This window comes from Falco punctatus (genome assembly GCF_963210335.1).
Source record: "Falco punctatus genome assembly, chromosome: 11".
In the NCBI taxonomy this organism is placed as follows: domain Eukaryota; kingdom Metazoa; phylum Chordata; class Aves; order Falconiformes; family Falconidae; genus Falco; species Falco punctatus.
In genome coordinates this window covers 11,467,038-11,481,878 of record NC_137591.1, presented here as the reverse complement: position 1 = coordinate 11,481,878, position 14,841 = coordinate 11,467,038, and the positions used below count along the sequence as shown (strand labels likewise).

At 65.5% G+C, this 14,841-nt stretch overlaps 3 protein-coding genes across 9 annotated transcripts; 1 reads left to right on the top strand and 2 right to left on the bottom strand.

Annotated features, from left to right (window-relative positions):
- Positions 1–267: 267 nt before the first annotated feature.
- Positions 268–4,933, bottom strand: LOC308071166 (selenoprotein Pb-like). Of its 3 annotated transcripts, none has more exons than XM_080406179.1 (5): positions 4,829–4,933; positions 2,451–2,668; positions 2,135–2,347; positions 1,872–2,007; positions 268–1,243 (listed from the first exon to the last, which is right to left on the bottom strand). In XM_080406179.1, the coding sequence occupies exons 2-5, from the start codon at positions 2,651–2,653 to the stop codon at positions 995–997; spliced, it is 801 nt and encodes a 266-aa protein (XP_080262305.1). In that variant the 5' UTR covers positions 2,654–2,668; positions 4,829–4,933; the 3' UTR covers positions 268–994. The 3 variants fall into 3 exon arrangements, with proteins under 3 accessions (XP_080262305.1, XP_080262303.1, XP_080262304.1); XM_080406177.1 differs by lacking the exon at positions 4,829–4,933 and adding an exon at positions 3,442–4,043; XM_080406178.1 differs by lacking the exon at positions 4,829–4,933 and adding an exon at positions 3,447–3,530.
- HPDL (4-hydroxyphenylpyruvate dioxygenase like) lies at positions 4,897–7,879 on the top strand. The gene is made up of 2 exons (XM_080406158.1): positions 4,897–4,978; positions 6,040–7,879. Exon 2 carries the CDS (start codon positions 6,051–6,053, stop codon positions 7,233–7,235), a length of 1,185 nt encoding a protein of 394 aa, XP_080262284.1. The 5' UTR covers positions 4,897–4,978; positions 6,040–6,050; the 3' UTR covers positions 7,236–7,879.
- A 423-nt stretch (positions 7,880–8,302) lies between these two features.
- Positions 8,303–14,148, bottom strand: MUTYH (mutY DNA glycosylase). 5 transcript variants are annotated; one of them, XM_080406128.1, is made up of 15 exons: positions 13,167–14,148; positions 12,334–12,373; positions 11,915–11,988; positions 11,742–11,783; positions 11,592–11,663; positions 11,271–11,384; positions 10,904–11,001; positions 10,472–10,616; positions 10,296–10,371; positions 10,036–10,221; positions 9,695–9,840; positions 9,346–9,498; positions 9,149–9,199; positions 8,730–8,876; positions 8,303–8,642 (listed from the first exon to the last, which is right to left on the bottom strand). In XM_080406128.1, exons 1-14 carry the CDS (start codon positions 14,103–14,105, stop codon positions 8,772–8,774), a joined length of 2,241 nt encoding a protein of 746 aa, XP_080262254.1. In that variant the 5' UTR covers positions 14,106–14,148; the 3' UTR covers positions 8,303–8,642; positions 8,730–8,771. The 5 variants fall into 5 exon arrangements, with proteins under 5 accessions (XP_080262254.1, XP_080262256.1, XP_080262257.1 ...); XM_080406130.1 differs by having other exon boundaries at positions 8,303–8,876; positions 13,167–13,288; positions 13,460–14,148; XM_080406131.1 differs by having other exon boundaries at positions 8,303–8,876; positions 13,207–13,288; positions 13,460–13,637.
- Between the last annotated feature and the right edge of the window lie 693 nt (positions 14,149–14,841).

Here is a 14,841-nt window from a genome sequence, read left to right as displayed (position 1 = left end):
CTCCTGTCAGCACAGGGGTAATGCCCTGCCCCGGGGAGGACCAAGCCCCGGGTTCAGGAGGTAACCAGAAGGTATGAAGAGATGGGGTCTCTTCGGTCTTCAACCCCTTTGCCTCCAGGTGTCTGCACAGGGGATCACAAATCACCGCCAGCTGCTGCTTCGTGGGGTCAGCACCCAGCCCAGTCCCCGCCACCGCCACCCCAGTGTGGGGGCAGCCTCCCACCCTCCTTGGGGCAGGGGCGCACCAGAGGCCAGGCTGAGCAGGGGTCACTTCGCAGGGCTTTTATTTGTACTCTGGATAGCATCGCCCTCCGATCTCGCTTCTCCCCCAGGAGGGACCCCAGCATCCTCACCCCTGTTGTCTTCCCAGGGCTGCAGGCGCTGGGTACAGCCCCCAGGTCTCCAAGAGGGGACAAGGCCACCACCTTGCGGCCACCCATCACCACTGCACGTACCCGTGCGCAAGTCGCCGGGATGTGACAGCTGTGGGGGTACAGGGTTTAGACCATGGGGAGCTGCCACCTCCCACAGCTCCTAGTGCCCCCACCCCCGGGGATCACCTCCTGCGGGGCACACTGCCCCCCCCCTCGCTCCCCAGCCAGGACTCCCATGGGTGCCAGGATGGACAGTGCTGCTCCCATCCCGGTTCTGGCCCCTCCACCCCTGCCCCGCTGCTCCGTGCGGTGTCAGCCAGCAGTGACCGGGGACTCCGGTTTGCACGGCGGGCTTCATTGAGCACGGAAAGGCAGGCAGTGGCAGAGAAAGGCTCAGAACCGAGCCCTGGGGCTGAAAATGCAGCACGTCGGGGAGTCTGAGGGGGATTTTCATTGCTGGCCACAGTGTGGGAGTACGACGCACACGGAGGGTGCTGGAGTGGGTTGTTATACCAATGCTGCTGGTGACCAGCGGCCCAGAGGAGGTCCTTTCATGCCCCTGGGAAGCGAGCTGGCGTGGTGTGCACACAACTGGGTTCTGCGAGGCTGCCCAGCCTGGCTTAGTGCTCATTTCCCTCCTTCTGCTGCTTCTTCCCCTCGTGATAGGGCTGGCCATGGTCCCCATGGTGGTGATGAGCATGGGGGGCAGGCTCATGGTCCCCACTCGGGTCTGTGGCTTTCTCGCTGCCAACTTCATGGTGGTGGTGAGGATGGAGGGGATTGTGATGGTGGATGAGGGTCTCCGACTTCTTCCCTTCTTGTTCAGGAAGGGGGCTCAGGGTTACAGGGACCTCCAGAGTACTGTTACCCTGAAAAAAGTAACACAAGGGCTGGTGCGGTATGTGAATGCACAGGGAGCCCCGCAGTGAGCCTGCGAGCACGCCTGTGAGCTGGGACAAAAGCAAACCACCATCCGTCGTACAGAAAGCTGCGTGGGTCAGAGCAAAGCCTCTCCAGCCCTGACCCAGGGTGCAGGGAGGACAGGAGAGGCTGGAGCACATAGAGCACATGCCTCTGTACCTACATCTCTCCGCTCAAGCTGTCTGTGGTCCAGGGAATTCCTAGGCCATGAAAGGGACCTGGCATTTAATATTTCTAGATGGATTTTTCTCCTGGGAAGTGACTAATTGCCTGCTGAGCCTGGAACTATGTCCTTGCTCTGAGCTTTCCACTTCTGGTCAGAACAGCCAGTGACCCTAGTTAGCTTTTCCAGACCTGGGCTGTGACCCCTTTAGTCAGTTCTTTCTCAGTCTGAAAGCTCTGACCTATTCGAGTGCCCTTATTCCAGACCTTTCATCACCTTCCCTCTCAACCATGGCTGAGGGCAGCTGCCAAGGCAGAGCCTGTCCCTGATGGGAAGGTGAGGTTGTTTTTCCTGATGTGAAACACCAGAGAAGAGAAGGGAGCCTGGCTCCAGCGAGCACCCCTGCGCCTTACCTGCTGGGTGGTGTTGGGGTAGAGGGAGCAGTTGCCACAGAAGTCCTTGCTGTGGGTGAAGCGGATAGCCGACTCCACGTAGGGGAAGTGGAGGAAGCTGTAGGGCAGCTGGATGTGGAAAGCCAGGCGGCCGCACCTGCGGGGGGAAGCCATGGCCCGGCTGGAGGCTGGGGGTCTGGGGTCCACGGGGGAAGCTTTTGGAAGCCCACCAAACACTCCGTAACCCTGCCAGGAAAGCCTCAGCCGAGACGGGGAACACTTACCGGTCGTAGATGAGGAAGTCGTCCTTGTCACCCCCCAGGACCTGCCAGATATCGGGGTCCTCCGGCTCTGGCTGGAAGACGGGCACGCCTGGGGGGGCCTGGCGCTCCAGCTCCCCGAACATGGCGTGGGAGAGCGGCGCCTTCTCGTTGATGATCATGTAGCGGACATCGACCGTGCCCTGCCGGGCCAGCCTCTCTCGCAGGCCCCCGAGTCTGCGGGGAAGGAGGTGCCAGGAGGGAGGTGCCGCGGTGGGGCCTGCCATGCTGCCCCCCAGCACGGCAGGGCTGGGTTTGGGGTAGGGAAAGGAGGGCTCACCTGTGGGCCTGCTGCAGGCAGAAGTGTCAGCTGGCCTTCAGCAGGGCCACCACCGTCACCCGCCCCGCCACCCCTGCCATGGGGCTCGAGCCGTTGATGCTCCATGCCGGTGCCTCCTGGCAGAGCCGGCTGCTGTTGGTTTCCCCCTCGGAGGCTGAGGCCAGCCCCAGCCAGGCGGCCAGGGCCAGCACCAGCAGCGCCATCCCGGACCCCCGGCCCTGGCAGGGGGGAAAGGGGGGTGTGTCTCCCCTCTGCCCCAGGACTCGGCCTGATGGGGTCCTCCCAACCCACCCCAACCGCCTCCCCGCACCCCCCTCCGGGGCAGACAAATACTGGTGGATGGTTCATACTGGTCCCAGCACAGCACCAGGAGCCGGGCCCCCCCAGCTGGGCGAGCAAGGAAAGGGGGATGAGGTGAGGGGATTGGAGTGCCCGACTCCCAACAAGCACAGCACCCTCACCGCTGGCCTTTGTGGGCACCTGCTGCCAGAGCCGGCTGCCCATGTGTCCCCCAGCACCGAGGCACCTGCTCCACAGCTCAAGGGATGAAGGTCCTGCCCCGCCTTCTCCACCTCCCTGACCCCAAAACCCAAACCCAGCCCCAGCCGGAGGTCTGCCTTTGCCCCAGAGGCAGACAGGGATGCAACCCCCATCATCTCCAGGCACCAGCAGCGAGTCTCTGGGACAGAGATGGTTTCACCTTCAGGTGACCTTGAGAGTCCTTGATACTCTGGGAGTGCACAGAGCCTTTAAACCCCCTGCCCCCAGTGTCTGCCCAAAGCCCCTTCCTCTCACAGTCCCCTAACCCTGCCCACCCCAAGATATACCCCATCCCTCCAGCATCCAGTATGTTTAATGGGCAGTGGGAGGACATGGGGCTGGGGGCACGATTTGGGGAGATGGGGAGGGAGCAGGGGGTTGCAGGGTCTGGTCAGGGTGGATGCACCCCCAATCCCCAGCCCTCTCCCCCGCGAGAACGAGCCCTCAATACCGCACTTCTCACTGCCGTCCTCCAGCCAGACCTCGCTCCTGGCCCCAGCAGCTCTCGGCGATGCCCAGCTGGCCCTGGTCTCCCTTTTATCTCCCGTCCACTCTCCCCGCCCAGGAGGGAGGAGAAGAGCCTTGGCTGGAGCAGGACCAGTGCCCCAGCCACCGCTGCCTGCCTTGGGGGACAGCAACAAGGCAGGCACTGTCCCCCTTGGTGCCATGCAGCTTCGGGGTCCTGCTGCCACAGCCCAGCCCGAGCCTTGCTGGGACAAAGCCGTGCCTGGTGCTGGGCTGGCGCAGAGGGTGCCAGGCAGTGCCGCCGGGAAAACACAGGCACAGCCACTCGAGACCACCCCGCGGGCACAGGAGGGCTGGGGGGATTGCCAAGGGCACTGCTTGCCCCAAAGGGTTGCAGGACCGCGGGGTGACATCGAACAATGCCATCCGTGCGCAAGGTCCCAGGGGAGCTGCCAGCACAGCCTCTGCCACCCCGCCGCCAAAAAGATGGGTGCCTGCCCCACACCCCTGGGGTGCTGGAGCTCCCTGCCCCGCGGGGTGCCACCCCGAAGGCCTCGCCACCCTGCTGCACAGCGTCACAGTCACCCCCGGCCGTGCTTGGCCCCCCAGCAAGCCCCCAGCAGCCGGTCTCACGCCTCCTGCCTGGCCCCACGCCGGGGGGGGCTGCGGCGGTGCGGGGAGCCGTTGCTCCCTTGGGAAATCACATCCCTTGGGAAATCACAGCGCCGGTGGATTCCGCCCCCCCGCCGAACCAGAGGAGCTCACCGCTCTGGCCACACACGGACATCTCCGCAAATATTTGAGCAGTTTATCGTAGCTGGGCTCTGTACAAAAACATGATAAGGCAGGGAAGGGCAGCAGATACGGACACAACGGGGGCAGCGACAGTCCCAGACATGGGGGGGGGGGGGGGGAGATGTCCATCAGCCACAAGCAGCAGGGAGAGAGGGGCTCGCTGCGGGGGGGCTGGAGGGGCTCAGGGATGTCAGCAAGGACATAGGGCCACGGGTGGGGATGGGTGAGCTGGCGCAGCTGCGTGGGGTCAGCCTGGAGCCGATCCACCCCTCGACCGAGGCGGGACCCTCCGCAGAGCTGTCACCCCCCCGTCCGCAAGATGCTCCCCCCAGGTCCCCGCCGGGCTCCCTGCACCGAGCAGGGCCGCGTACCCCGCTGCACGCCTGCCCTGCCCTGCCGGGCTGCGGGCTCGCCGCCGCCAGCCATCCCAGCCCCGCTCCCCGGGCACCAGTTCGCCACCCCCCTGTGCCCGTCCCCACGCCGGCAGCCGCAGCCCGGCTCCTCCGGCGCCGCCGCAGCTCGCGGGGCCCGCAGCGCCCGGCACGGGCCCAGGCCCCGTCCGTGCCCGGGGCACACACCGATCCCCCGCCGGGGCGGCTGCCCCACGGCCGGGCAGGGCGCTCCGCAGCCTCCCGCTATCGCTCCCTCCGCCCGGGGAGGAGCGAAGTGCACCGCCTCGGGGGCCGGCCCCTGCCCCGGCATCCCCTTCGCCCGCAGCCCTGACCCCGGTGAGCCGCGGCCCGGGGCAGCCGGGGCCCTGCAGGCCCGCGGGGGGGGGCGGGGGGCGCGGCGGGGGGGGCGGGGGGGAGCGCCGGCCCCGGGCACGTGCTCAGCGGGGAAGGCTGCGCGCGGGGCCCGCTCCCCGGCTGGGGGGGCGGGGAGGGGGGGGGGGGTCCCACCGCCGGGCCCGAGCCGCAGCGCCCCGGGGGCAGCGCTCAGCGAACGGCCATTGCGGGGAGGGGGGGGGAGCGGGAGGGAGCACTGAAGCCGGGGGGGGGGGGGTGCCCCCTGTCCCCCCAGTGCACCGCTGTGTGGTCTGGCCAGAGCGGCCGGTGCATGCACGGCGGGGGGGAGGGGCGGGAAGCCTGGGTGGGATGTTGAGAGGTGATGCCGGGTGGGCTTCTGGGCAGATCTTCTGCCCCCTTCGGTGTAGGGGGTGTTGGGGGTGAGGGGGGTCACTTTTCCCGCAGTGTCGTCCTCCCCCCCTCGAATTCACCCTCTGCGGCCCCAGGGCAAGGTCACTGCCCCCAGCGGGGGGCCTGGTAGCTGCACACCACCCTTGGTACAAGGTTGTGACCCCCCCGCACCCCCCGCCATTTGTGGGACACCCCTGACGAGCGCTGGGGCAGCACAGGAGCCTTTTAGCCGTAGTGACCGGTGTGTTGCTCCATGTTTACCAGTCCAACCTCCATGTTCCTGGTTGCAGGTACAGGACGTTCCCGCCCCGCCACAACCCTTGTCCCCATCCTGCTGCTCAGAGGGGACCCGCTGGGCTGCAGCCCCAGCTGAGGGCTTTTCCCCCGTGCCCCCCAGCGCGGGCATGGGGCAGGCCAGCGTAGCGAGGGGGTGGTGGGACAGCTCAGCATCCTTGGGTGGCTGGTGGGTGCCCTTGCACGGAGCATGCTGCCCTGTGAGACCCCTTCATTTAGAACGCACGCGTTTAAGGGGTGTGAACGGACACGGGGGTGCGTCTACACCTGGAAACACACTTGTGCTCCGTGCAAGGTGGGGGAACGGCTCCTTCCCACGGCCAGCATGGCCTCCCTGACCCCCTGCGTCCTCCCCGCAGCCTGCCCAGCCATGGCAGCCTTGCTGAGCCGCCCCTGCTTCATCTCCCTCCACGTGCCCTACAGGCGGGGCTGGACCCAGGACTTGTGGAACACCTTTTGCTTCCAGCCGGTGGCCCTGCGGGAGACAGCGCGGGTCCGGCAGCTGGCCTTGCGACGGGGATCTGCCGTCTTCCTCGTCAATGAGCGCTTGGCACCGGGGCCTGCCGGCGCCTCCTCCCATGATTTCCTCTACGATGTGGACCCCCGGCCCACCTTGGGCACGGCCTCCAACGTCTGCTTCGAGGTGGACGACGTGCCAGGGCTCTGCAAGCAGCTGCAAAGCTGGGGATGCTCCCTGCCGGTGCCCCCCACGGAGCTAAGGGATGACAGCGGCTCTGTCACCTACGGGGTGGTCAGCTCCATCGTGGGCAATGTCAGCCATACCCTTCTGGACCGATCCCGCTACCAGGGACCCTTCCTGCCTGGCTTCCAGCCCATCCAAGGAGCCCCCTTGGCCACGAGGGACGGGATTGAGATCACCCACTTTGACCACATCACGTACGTCTGCCCGCGGGGCGGCGCACGGGCGGCCCTGGACTGGTACCGGCACTGCTTTGGCTTCCGCCGCTTCTTGCTGAACCCACAGGAGAGGCCGGCGGAGGGGTATGTGCTCGGGGGGCAGGGCATGGGCATGCTGCTCCTGGCGCTGCAGAGCGCCCAGGGTGCCTCAGCACACGGCTGCAAGCTTGTCCTCGCCGAGTCCCTCTCCGAGGATGGCACCAACCAAGTCGACACCTTCCTAGAGCAGCACGGCGGGGCTGGGATCCAGCATGTCGGCCTCCGCACCACTGATATTATCGCCACGACCAGGGCTTTGCAGCAGCGGGGTGCGCGGTTCTTCACACCCCCCACCAGCTATTACAGCCAGGGGGGCAAAGTGGAGGAGATCCAGGGGGCTGGGCAGGACCCATGCACACTGGCAGAGCTCGGCATCCTGCTGGACACCACAGCACGCAGGGACAAGGGCCAGACGGGCACCGATGCCACAGAGAGCCCTTCCCAGGAGTATTTGATGCAGATCTTCACCCATCCCATCTTCTCTGAGGAGACCTTCTTCCTGGAGCTCATTGACCGGCGGGGAGCCCCAGGCTTTGGGGAAGGCAATATACGGGCACTGTGGAAAGCTGTGCAGGTCTATATGGACCAGCAGCAGTAGTGGCAACACTGCAATCGTCCCTCAGCTCCCCATCCTCTTCGGTCCAACTCTGGGGTGGTACGCTGCTGTAGAGATACCAGTAGGTGCCTGCAGCATGGCCCAGGTGGGCAGGGACGAAGGGAGGTCTCCAGGTCAACCCAGAGCCAACTCAGCGTGGGAACAAGTTGCTCAGGGCCAAGTCCAGCAGGGCTCTGAGCATCCCTCAGGATGGAGAGCGATTTCTCCCCCTCCCTAGGTTCCCAGTTATTTATTCAACCTCCAGTTAAGAGCTTTCTGCCTTAATTTCGTCTTAATTTAATGAGACTTGTGCCTGCAGCATAGCCAGGAACACTGCTGGCACGCCACCAGCCCCAGTTGTTGGGGGATGAGGGGCTGCCAGAGGGGAGTGGTTAATGCAGGGGCCCTGGACATGGCCAGCTGTCAAGAGTTACGACCCAGAACACGGCCAGACCCTGTGCAGGGCAACTGACGGCCTCTTGCTCCTCTCAATTAAAGAATTAACTTGCAAACCCTGCTTTTTCCTCTTCTCTTCTTCTCCTCCCATTTAAGATGTGCCAAGTGCCAGGCAGGGAGGAAAGGGCCCTTTCTGCCCCTCAAGGCAGGCTGGCCCCAGTCCTGCAGCCCCTAAACTGAGGGCACTTGCCCCCTCCCCACACCCCCAACCCAGCCCCTCGGCTTCTGCCTTTGCAAGGCTGCTACTGTGCAGCACAGGGAAAGCCACAGCGTGAACACAGCGAGGAACAGCCTGACAGAGAAAGTAAAAGGGGGGGGAAGAAAACCCTATATAAAAAGCCCGGGGCGGGGGTGGGGGGGTGTTGCTTGGCCCCAGAGGAGCAGCCTGTGGGTGGAAGCTGTGCAGCCCCTGGGGGCTGATGCCTCCTCTCGGAGGAGAGGGGCTCTGTGTGCCCTACTGGGCGTTGTTTGGGGTCACCAGTTAGTGCTCAGCCAAGCAGCTCCTGTCCTGCTGCCCCCAGCCCAGACGCAAGGATGACGGGCAGGATCTCTACATTTGACCGCATGCTGCCCAACACCCCCAGCTCAGCACAGCGCAACAGTGGCACAAAGCGACTTCAAAAACCACACACACTTTTTAAGATTTATTATTACAAAGCCTGTAGCTCAAGTTCAGTAAAAAACGAGGGTATAAAAAGGACTATGGGAGGCCAGGAAGGGTACAGCAGCATCCACAATTACTGTCTGGCAGACGGGGCTGCGGGAACAATGTGGCCACAGCCTTGCAGCTGCTGGAGAGAAACCCCTGCTGCGGTGAGCCCGCGGTGCCAGCAGTGCCTGTACAGGGCTGAATAAGCCCAGGAGAGCTCCAGCCAGGCCAGGAGGTCAAGCCTGGCTCCAGGTCACATCCAGGGCCACATCAAGGCGCAACTCCCACAGGGGAGCCACTGGACTCTGCAAGGAGTGGGAGACCAGTCCAGGGCTGTGTACTGGGCTCGCAGCAGTAAGGGGGACACAATGCCCACACAAGGCAGGACTCACCACAGCACGAGACCACCAGAGCCCTGTATGTGGAAGGTGCCATCATGGGGCAGTCGGTACCCGGAGGAAGGTGTAGAGGGAGAGCTGCGTCCCACCACCGCTGCTGCTTGCTCCCTGCGTTTTTGCCCCCCGCTTCCGTTTGGAGCCCTGCAGGAGACACGCAGCAGGGCTAAACCAAACCCCAGGGCCCCCCCACAGCCTCCAGGGATCCTCTCTGGGGCAAAGGGCCCCTAGTACTGGGGACACCCAGGGGCAATCCCAGCTAGGCAAATCCCCCAGACATTGCCCTGCTGCAAGGTGGGGATGCTCCTCAGCCTGACCCCAAACCCCAGGGGGGCTCCAGCACCACACACCAGAGGCTGGCCCACAGCCACAGGGAGCAGCTCCCGGGGTCCCGCGCACCCTCCAGCGATGCTCACCTTGCCAGGGCTGCTCTCCTTCCTGTGCTGCTTCTCACATGCTTTCAGCACCTGAAGGAAGCACAAGAGAGCCCGGAACTGAAAAGCAGCTGGGTGCTGGAGCTGGGAGAGCCCACAGAGGTTGGGGAGGGGATGCCAGAAGCTCTCCCAGGAAACCAAGAAGACTAAGGAAGGAAAGGTTCAGGTGATCCCAGTACCTTCTTCATGGCTGTGGACACAGCAGAGGCATAAAACTCCTCCTCTGTCACCCAGCGGGACGAGGACGAGGCAGGGTCCAGGGTCACATCCCCATCCAGGGGCAAGGAGTAGACCACATACGTCTGGTGGATGTGAGAGAAGATATGGACCACCTGTGAGGGGATGGAAAGACATATGAAAACAGCAGCTCGCAGGCGGCAGGGGAGGCATGGCTCAGCTGCCCCACAAACGCACGGAGCCTGCCAGGGCTCTGAGGACTGGGGCAGGGCAACAGCAGAGAAGGGGGACCCTCTTCCCCCCACAGCTGAGCAGAGGGCTCACACTGCATCCCTCTGGCTCCAGGCTCACCTCTCCAATGAACTGCAGGCCTTTGGCCACCACGGGCTGCCCCATCCAGGCCTGGAGGTGATCTGCCAGCGCCTGCCTCTCCTCCTCCTCCTGCAGACCCTGAGCCAGCGGGAGACTTGGGAACTCCCAGAGCCCGGCCAGGAGACCTGGGAAGGGGGCACGACAGGGATGTGAGCTGGCAAGGGGTGCATCTGGAAACACCGAGCCCAAGGGAGCTCTTTTCCCCGCCCCAGCAGTAAGTGCATTGCTAGGGCATCCCTCTTCCAGGCTGCTCTGTCCCTCGTACAGGTGGGAAGGGGCCATGCGATGCCTTCCCCCCCGCTGCTGCCCAGCCCCACTACCTGAGCTGGGTCTTTGCACAATGAGGTACTCCGGGGCCCCGTGGCAGCCCCTCCGCTCCAGCACACATGAGGCGGTTCGTGCCACCCGTGGCTGCTTCTTTGCTGCTTTCCGGGGGAAGTTGGTCACCCCCAGGCTGCTGTCCCATGGTTCCGTGGCTGGGGGGCACAGGGGACAGCCCCCAACACCTGCAAACACAGATGTAACAGATGCCACAGGGGCCAGACCCAGAGCTACAACAAGGTTCTCCCTGCGCACTAACCACAGTCCTCAACATCAGGCACTGGGGTGGGTTTTCCAAACAGCTGCTGAGAAGTGAAGGCCAGCTCCTTCTCCACCTGCAAGGGAGCTACGGGCATGAGGACAGGCTCATCCACCAGCCCACCTTGTCCTCACACATGGCAACCCCTCAGGGCCAGATTTTGGGATCATACTTACCCTGCGCCGTGCTCGGCAGTGCTGCTTCACAGGACACTCCCCGCACAGCGGGGCCTTGGGCACACACACAGTTGCCCCCAGCTCCATCAGGGCTTGGTTAAAATCCCCCGGGCGGCTCCTGTCTACCAGGGCATTGGCCATGTCCCTGGGAGAAACAGCAGTGAGCGGCACAGGACTCTGTGGGGAGAGGGCCCCAGGACCTTTGCCTGCCTCCTGCCTGTGAGGGGGGATGCTCCTAGGTAGGCACAGGCAACCCTGCTTCTTTCTCCACCACTCCCAGCAGCACCGGCTTCCCCAGAGCTCCCGCACCCCACGCCTCTCCCCCTTCACAGGCTCAGCTCCCAAAGGCTCCCGAGTGATCCTGCCCTCGGCCACCAACACAAAAAGCCACAATCGCCACAGCGTGGAGTGGGGATGGAGCGCTCCCCTTACCAGAGCTGGTCGATGACGGCCGGGCTGCTGGAGTCAGCACCGATGCACCGGAGGCGGCACAGGACCCGGATCACGTTCCCATCCACAACGCCGGTAGCCTGGGACGAGGAGCTGGGGTTACTGTGCTGGGAGGCACCCACGCTCCCAGCAAGGCGAGGAGCTGGGGTGCTCCCAGGACAGAGAGGGGACACACAGGGCTGACCCACAGGCCAAGCTGGCTGGTGGACAAGATTCACTGCCAAGCAGGGGAGCCGGAGCCAAGCACAGCCCTGGGGAGCCTCTGGCTTGAGAACCAGCAGCAGGATCTGCTGGGAGCGGGGCTGGGTGGCAGGGAGAGGAGACACATCCGCTGATGCCCAGCTCTCACCTGCCTGTACGAGATGGACGCGATGGCTCCTGCTGTGTATCGGCCCACTCCTGGCAGTAGCTTCTGCAGGTCCTCAGCTGTCCTGGGCATCTGGCCAGCCAGCTCGGACACCACCTGGCAGAGAGGGGGGCCGAGGTCAAGGGAGAAGCCAGGGTGCATGTCTGCAACCCATTTTACCCACAGCAAGGTAAGATCGCAGTCTCTATAGCTTTGTGCCAGCAGCGCACAGCCCCAGTGAGGCAGGGTGGAGGTGAGCCAGCACCAACCCACGGGCCGCAGGGGGCTTTGGAAATGCCCCCACACACCCCAGCACCAGGGCACCTTCTTTGCTGCCTCCTGCAGACGCTTCCCTCTTGAGTAGTAGCCAAGTCCAGCCCACAGCTCGTTCACCTCCTGCTCCAAGAGACATGGTGCAGGGTCAGACGAAGAGCCACGAGGGCAGGGGGAGCACCCGATCCCAGCAATGCTCACCTCCAGGGACGCCTGCGCCAGAGCCTGCAGCGTCGGCCACTTCTGCGGTGCGGAGGGAAGGGGACAAGTCAGGGGCAAACAGAACTGTGCTCTGTGTCTGGCCATCTGCCACAGGCAGCCGGCAAGGCTGCCAAAAGGGGACACGAGCACAGGGCACTGTCAGGAACAGTCACCTGCATCCAGCGGTTGTAGTAGTCAATCACTGTAGCCACCTGGGTCTGCTGGAGCATGACCTCCGATACCCACACTGCGGGGAGCAAGGCAGGGATCAGGGCAGAAGTACCACCACCACATGCCATGGCCACCTTAGCACCGGCTCCATGCACTGCACTGGTGTCCAACCCACAGGTCCCCTTCCCACCCCTCACCTTCCCCACACCCCACAGGAGCTCCCTCAGGCCCCAAGTGGGCTCTCCAACTTCCCAGCGCCTTGCAAAGGGGGCAGTGGCTCCTGGGGCCACTCCACGCCACCTTTTCCAAGGATGGCAACTGAAGCCACGTTTCCTCACAAGGCTGTGTTCCCCACCCGTGCCGGGGGGTGACACCCAGCTGGGCACCCCACGCACACCAAGGTGCAGCCCCAGCTCCTCACCCGCGTACGCCCGTCTGTCAGTATCCAGCTCAGTTGCTGCCTGAAGGGGAAGGAGATGGAGCATGAGGGAACAAGGTGACACAGGATCCCACCGCAGAGAGAACCCGCATATAAAATAAAATTGCTTATGGTGTGTTTTGAACACTGCGTGGAATCCGCAAGAAACCACTTCCCCCAAGCGCTCCGAAGTTCTGAGCTCAGCTTAACCAACAGCCCAAGCACCTTCTCCCTAGTGAAGCATCCCACAGTGAGAGTGGACCTTAGAGGGTCAAAATCCCACCGGAGCAGCTGTCGCAGACCTGAGCCCCTTCGCATGGGAAGCGGCTACAGATGCCAATCCCCCAGAAGGGCCACACGCTTCCCAGCGCCATTCAGATGGATGCTGCTGCAAAGCTGACGCCCACCCCCAGCATCTCTGTCCCCATCCAGTCGCCTGTCGCCAGGCTGAGTGCAGAGTGGGGGGCTCTAATGGAAGCGCCTGGCAGGGACGTGGCACACCCGGTCCGCACAGCGGGTACCACGGGGGGGGGGAACAGAACAGGCTTCAAGGGCCACCGGGCTAAGTCTGCCGGAGAAACGCGCTCCGGGGCGGGGGCTGGGTTGGAGCAGCGCGGCTTCACCCCGCGCCCTTCTTCACTCTTCACACCCGGAGACTGGCCACAGACCGCGCCCAGGGAACCGCCAGGACGAGCGGGGAGCAGCACGGTCCCGTTCCCAGCACCCGCTCCCACGCAGGCAGGGATACACGGCACAGGGAAAGGCACCGTGCAACCTCAGCACCGCTCCCTCACGGCGGGGGACCCGGCTCCCGCTGGCGCCCCCGCCCCCCTCACCAGCGTCCGCCAGGGCAGGTCCCGCTTGCACCGGTCGTACCAGCCCAGCAGGTCCCCGCGCAGGGCCGCGATCTCCGCCGGGTCGCTGAAGAGATGCCGGGTAGGCGGCGGCGCGGGGGCCCCTGCCGGGGAGCAGCGCGAGATCAGCGCACGGCGAGGGGCGGCGCAGGGCCGCGGGGCCAGAGGCGGGAGCCCGGCAGAGCCGCTGCCCGGTGGGCGAGCGCCGGTAACTGCCCAGGCCGGCGGCCCCGCGCCCCGGAGGCCGCCCCGCGCTCCCCCCCACCCCCGGGCACCTCGGCGGAGCGACGCGCCCTTCCGGCTCCGTCCCGCTGGCGGAGCCGCCCTCCCGCCACTGCGCCGGAGACCCCCGGCGGCCGCCCGGAGCGGGCCCATATCCAGAGAGACCCGGGAAGACCCGAGGAACGGCACCACACGAGACTTTCCCGGGAAAACGTTTCCCTCGCAGACCCCGCCCACGCGGAGGGACAAATCAGAGCGGGCGGCCCCGCCCACCTTCTCGCGTGAGCCAATCGAAACGGGGCGCGGAGGGGGCGGGCTCGCGCCCTCGCGCCTCCCGGAGGAGGGGGCGTGACCTCCCTGCGCACCGGAGCCAATTAGCGCTCGGGGGGAGGAAACGACCCCGCCCCTTCTCCCGGCGGCCCCAGCGGCCGCACGGAAGGACCCCGCGGGGCTGCCTGAGCTAAACGCCCGTTTCCTTAGGAAGGAAATTTGGGCTGACGAGGCGTTTCGGAGAGGGAGAGCAGCACCCGCTGGCGGCGGGAAGAGGCGGAGGCGCCGTGCGGGCCGGCGGCGCGGGGCGATGGGCGGGAGCGGGCAGGCGGTGGGCAACCGCGGCGGGGCGGGCGCGGCCATGGCGCGGTGGCGGGTGCCGGTGGTGGACGTGCAGAGCGACAACTTCACGGAGCTGTGGCCCTCCATGGTGCTGGCGCTGCGCACCGCCACCTTCGTCGCCGTAGACACGGTGAGGCGGGGGGCGGGCGGGGGCGGGGAGCGGCGGCACGGCCGGGCGGCTGACGGGTGTCTCCCCGCAGGAGCTGAGCGGCCTCGGCGCCAGGAAGTCGCTGCTGAGCCCGTGAGTGCCCTGGGGGTGTGTGGGTGCTGGGGGTCGCTCAGCCGGGCTCGCCGGCCGGGGGGCTCCGAGGGGCGCGTCCCTCCGGTACCGGTTGCCCGGCCCCTTCCCGCCGCGGGCTTGGCTCTGCCGGGGCGGCCGGTGGGACGGGCCTGGGCAGGGCCGTCAGCTGCCGCTCTCCTGCCGCCCAGGTGCATCGAGGAGCGGTACAAGGCCGTCTGCAGCGCGGCCCGGAGCCGCTCCGTCCTGTCCCTCGGCGTCGCCTGTTTCAGGCAGCTCCCCGAGAAGGTAGGGGTCCGCCTGCTCCTGCCCCCGCCTCCCCAGGGAGCCGCGGGCACCGGGACTCAACCCACCTGCGCCCCGGGAATTCCGGCTGGCAGCTCCCCGTGGCAGGCGTCCCGGTGCTGCCCCGCGCTCTCCTCCCGCAGCCCCAGAACACGTACCTCTGCCAGATCTACAACCTGACGCTCCTCTGCATGGAGGACTACGTTGTCGAGCCTCAGTCGGTGCAGTTCCTGGTGCAGCACGGCTTTGACTTCAACAAGCAGTATTCCCAAGGGATTCCCTACCACAAGGGCAACGACA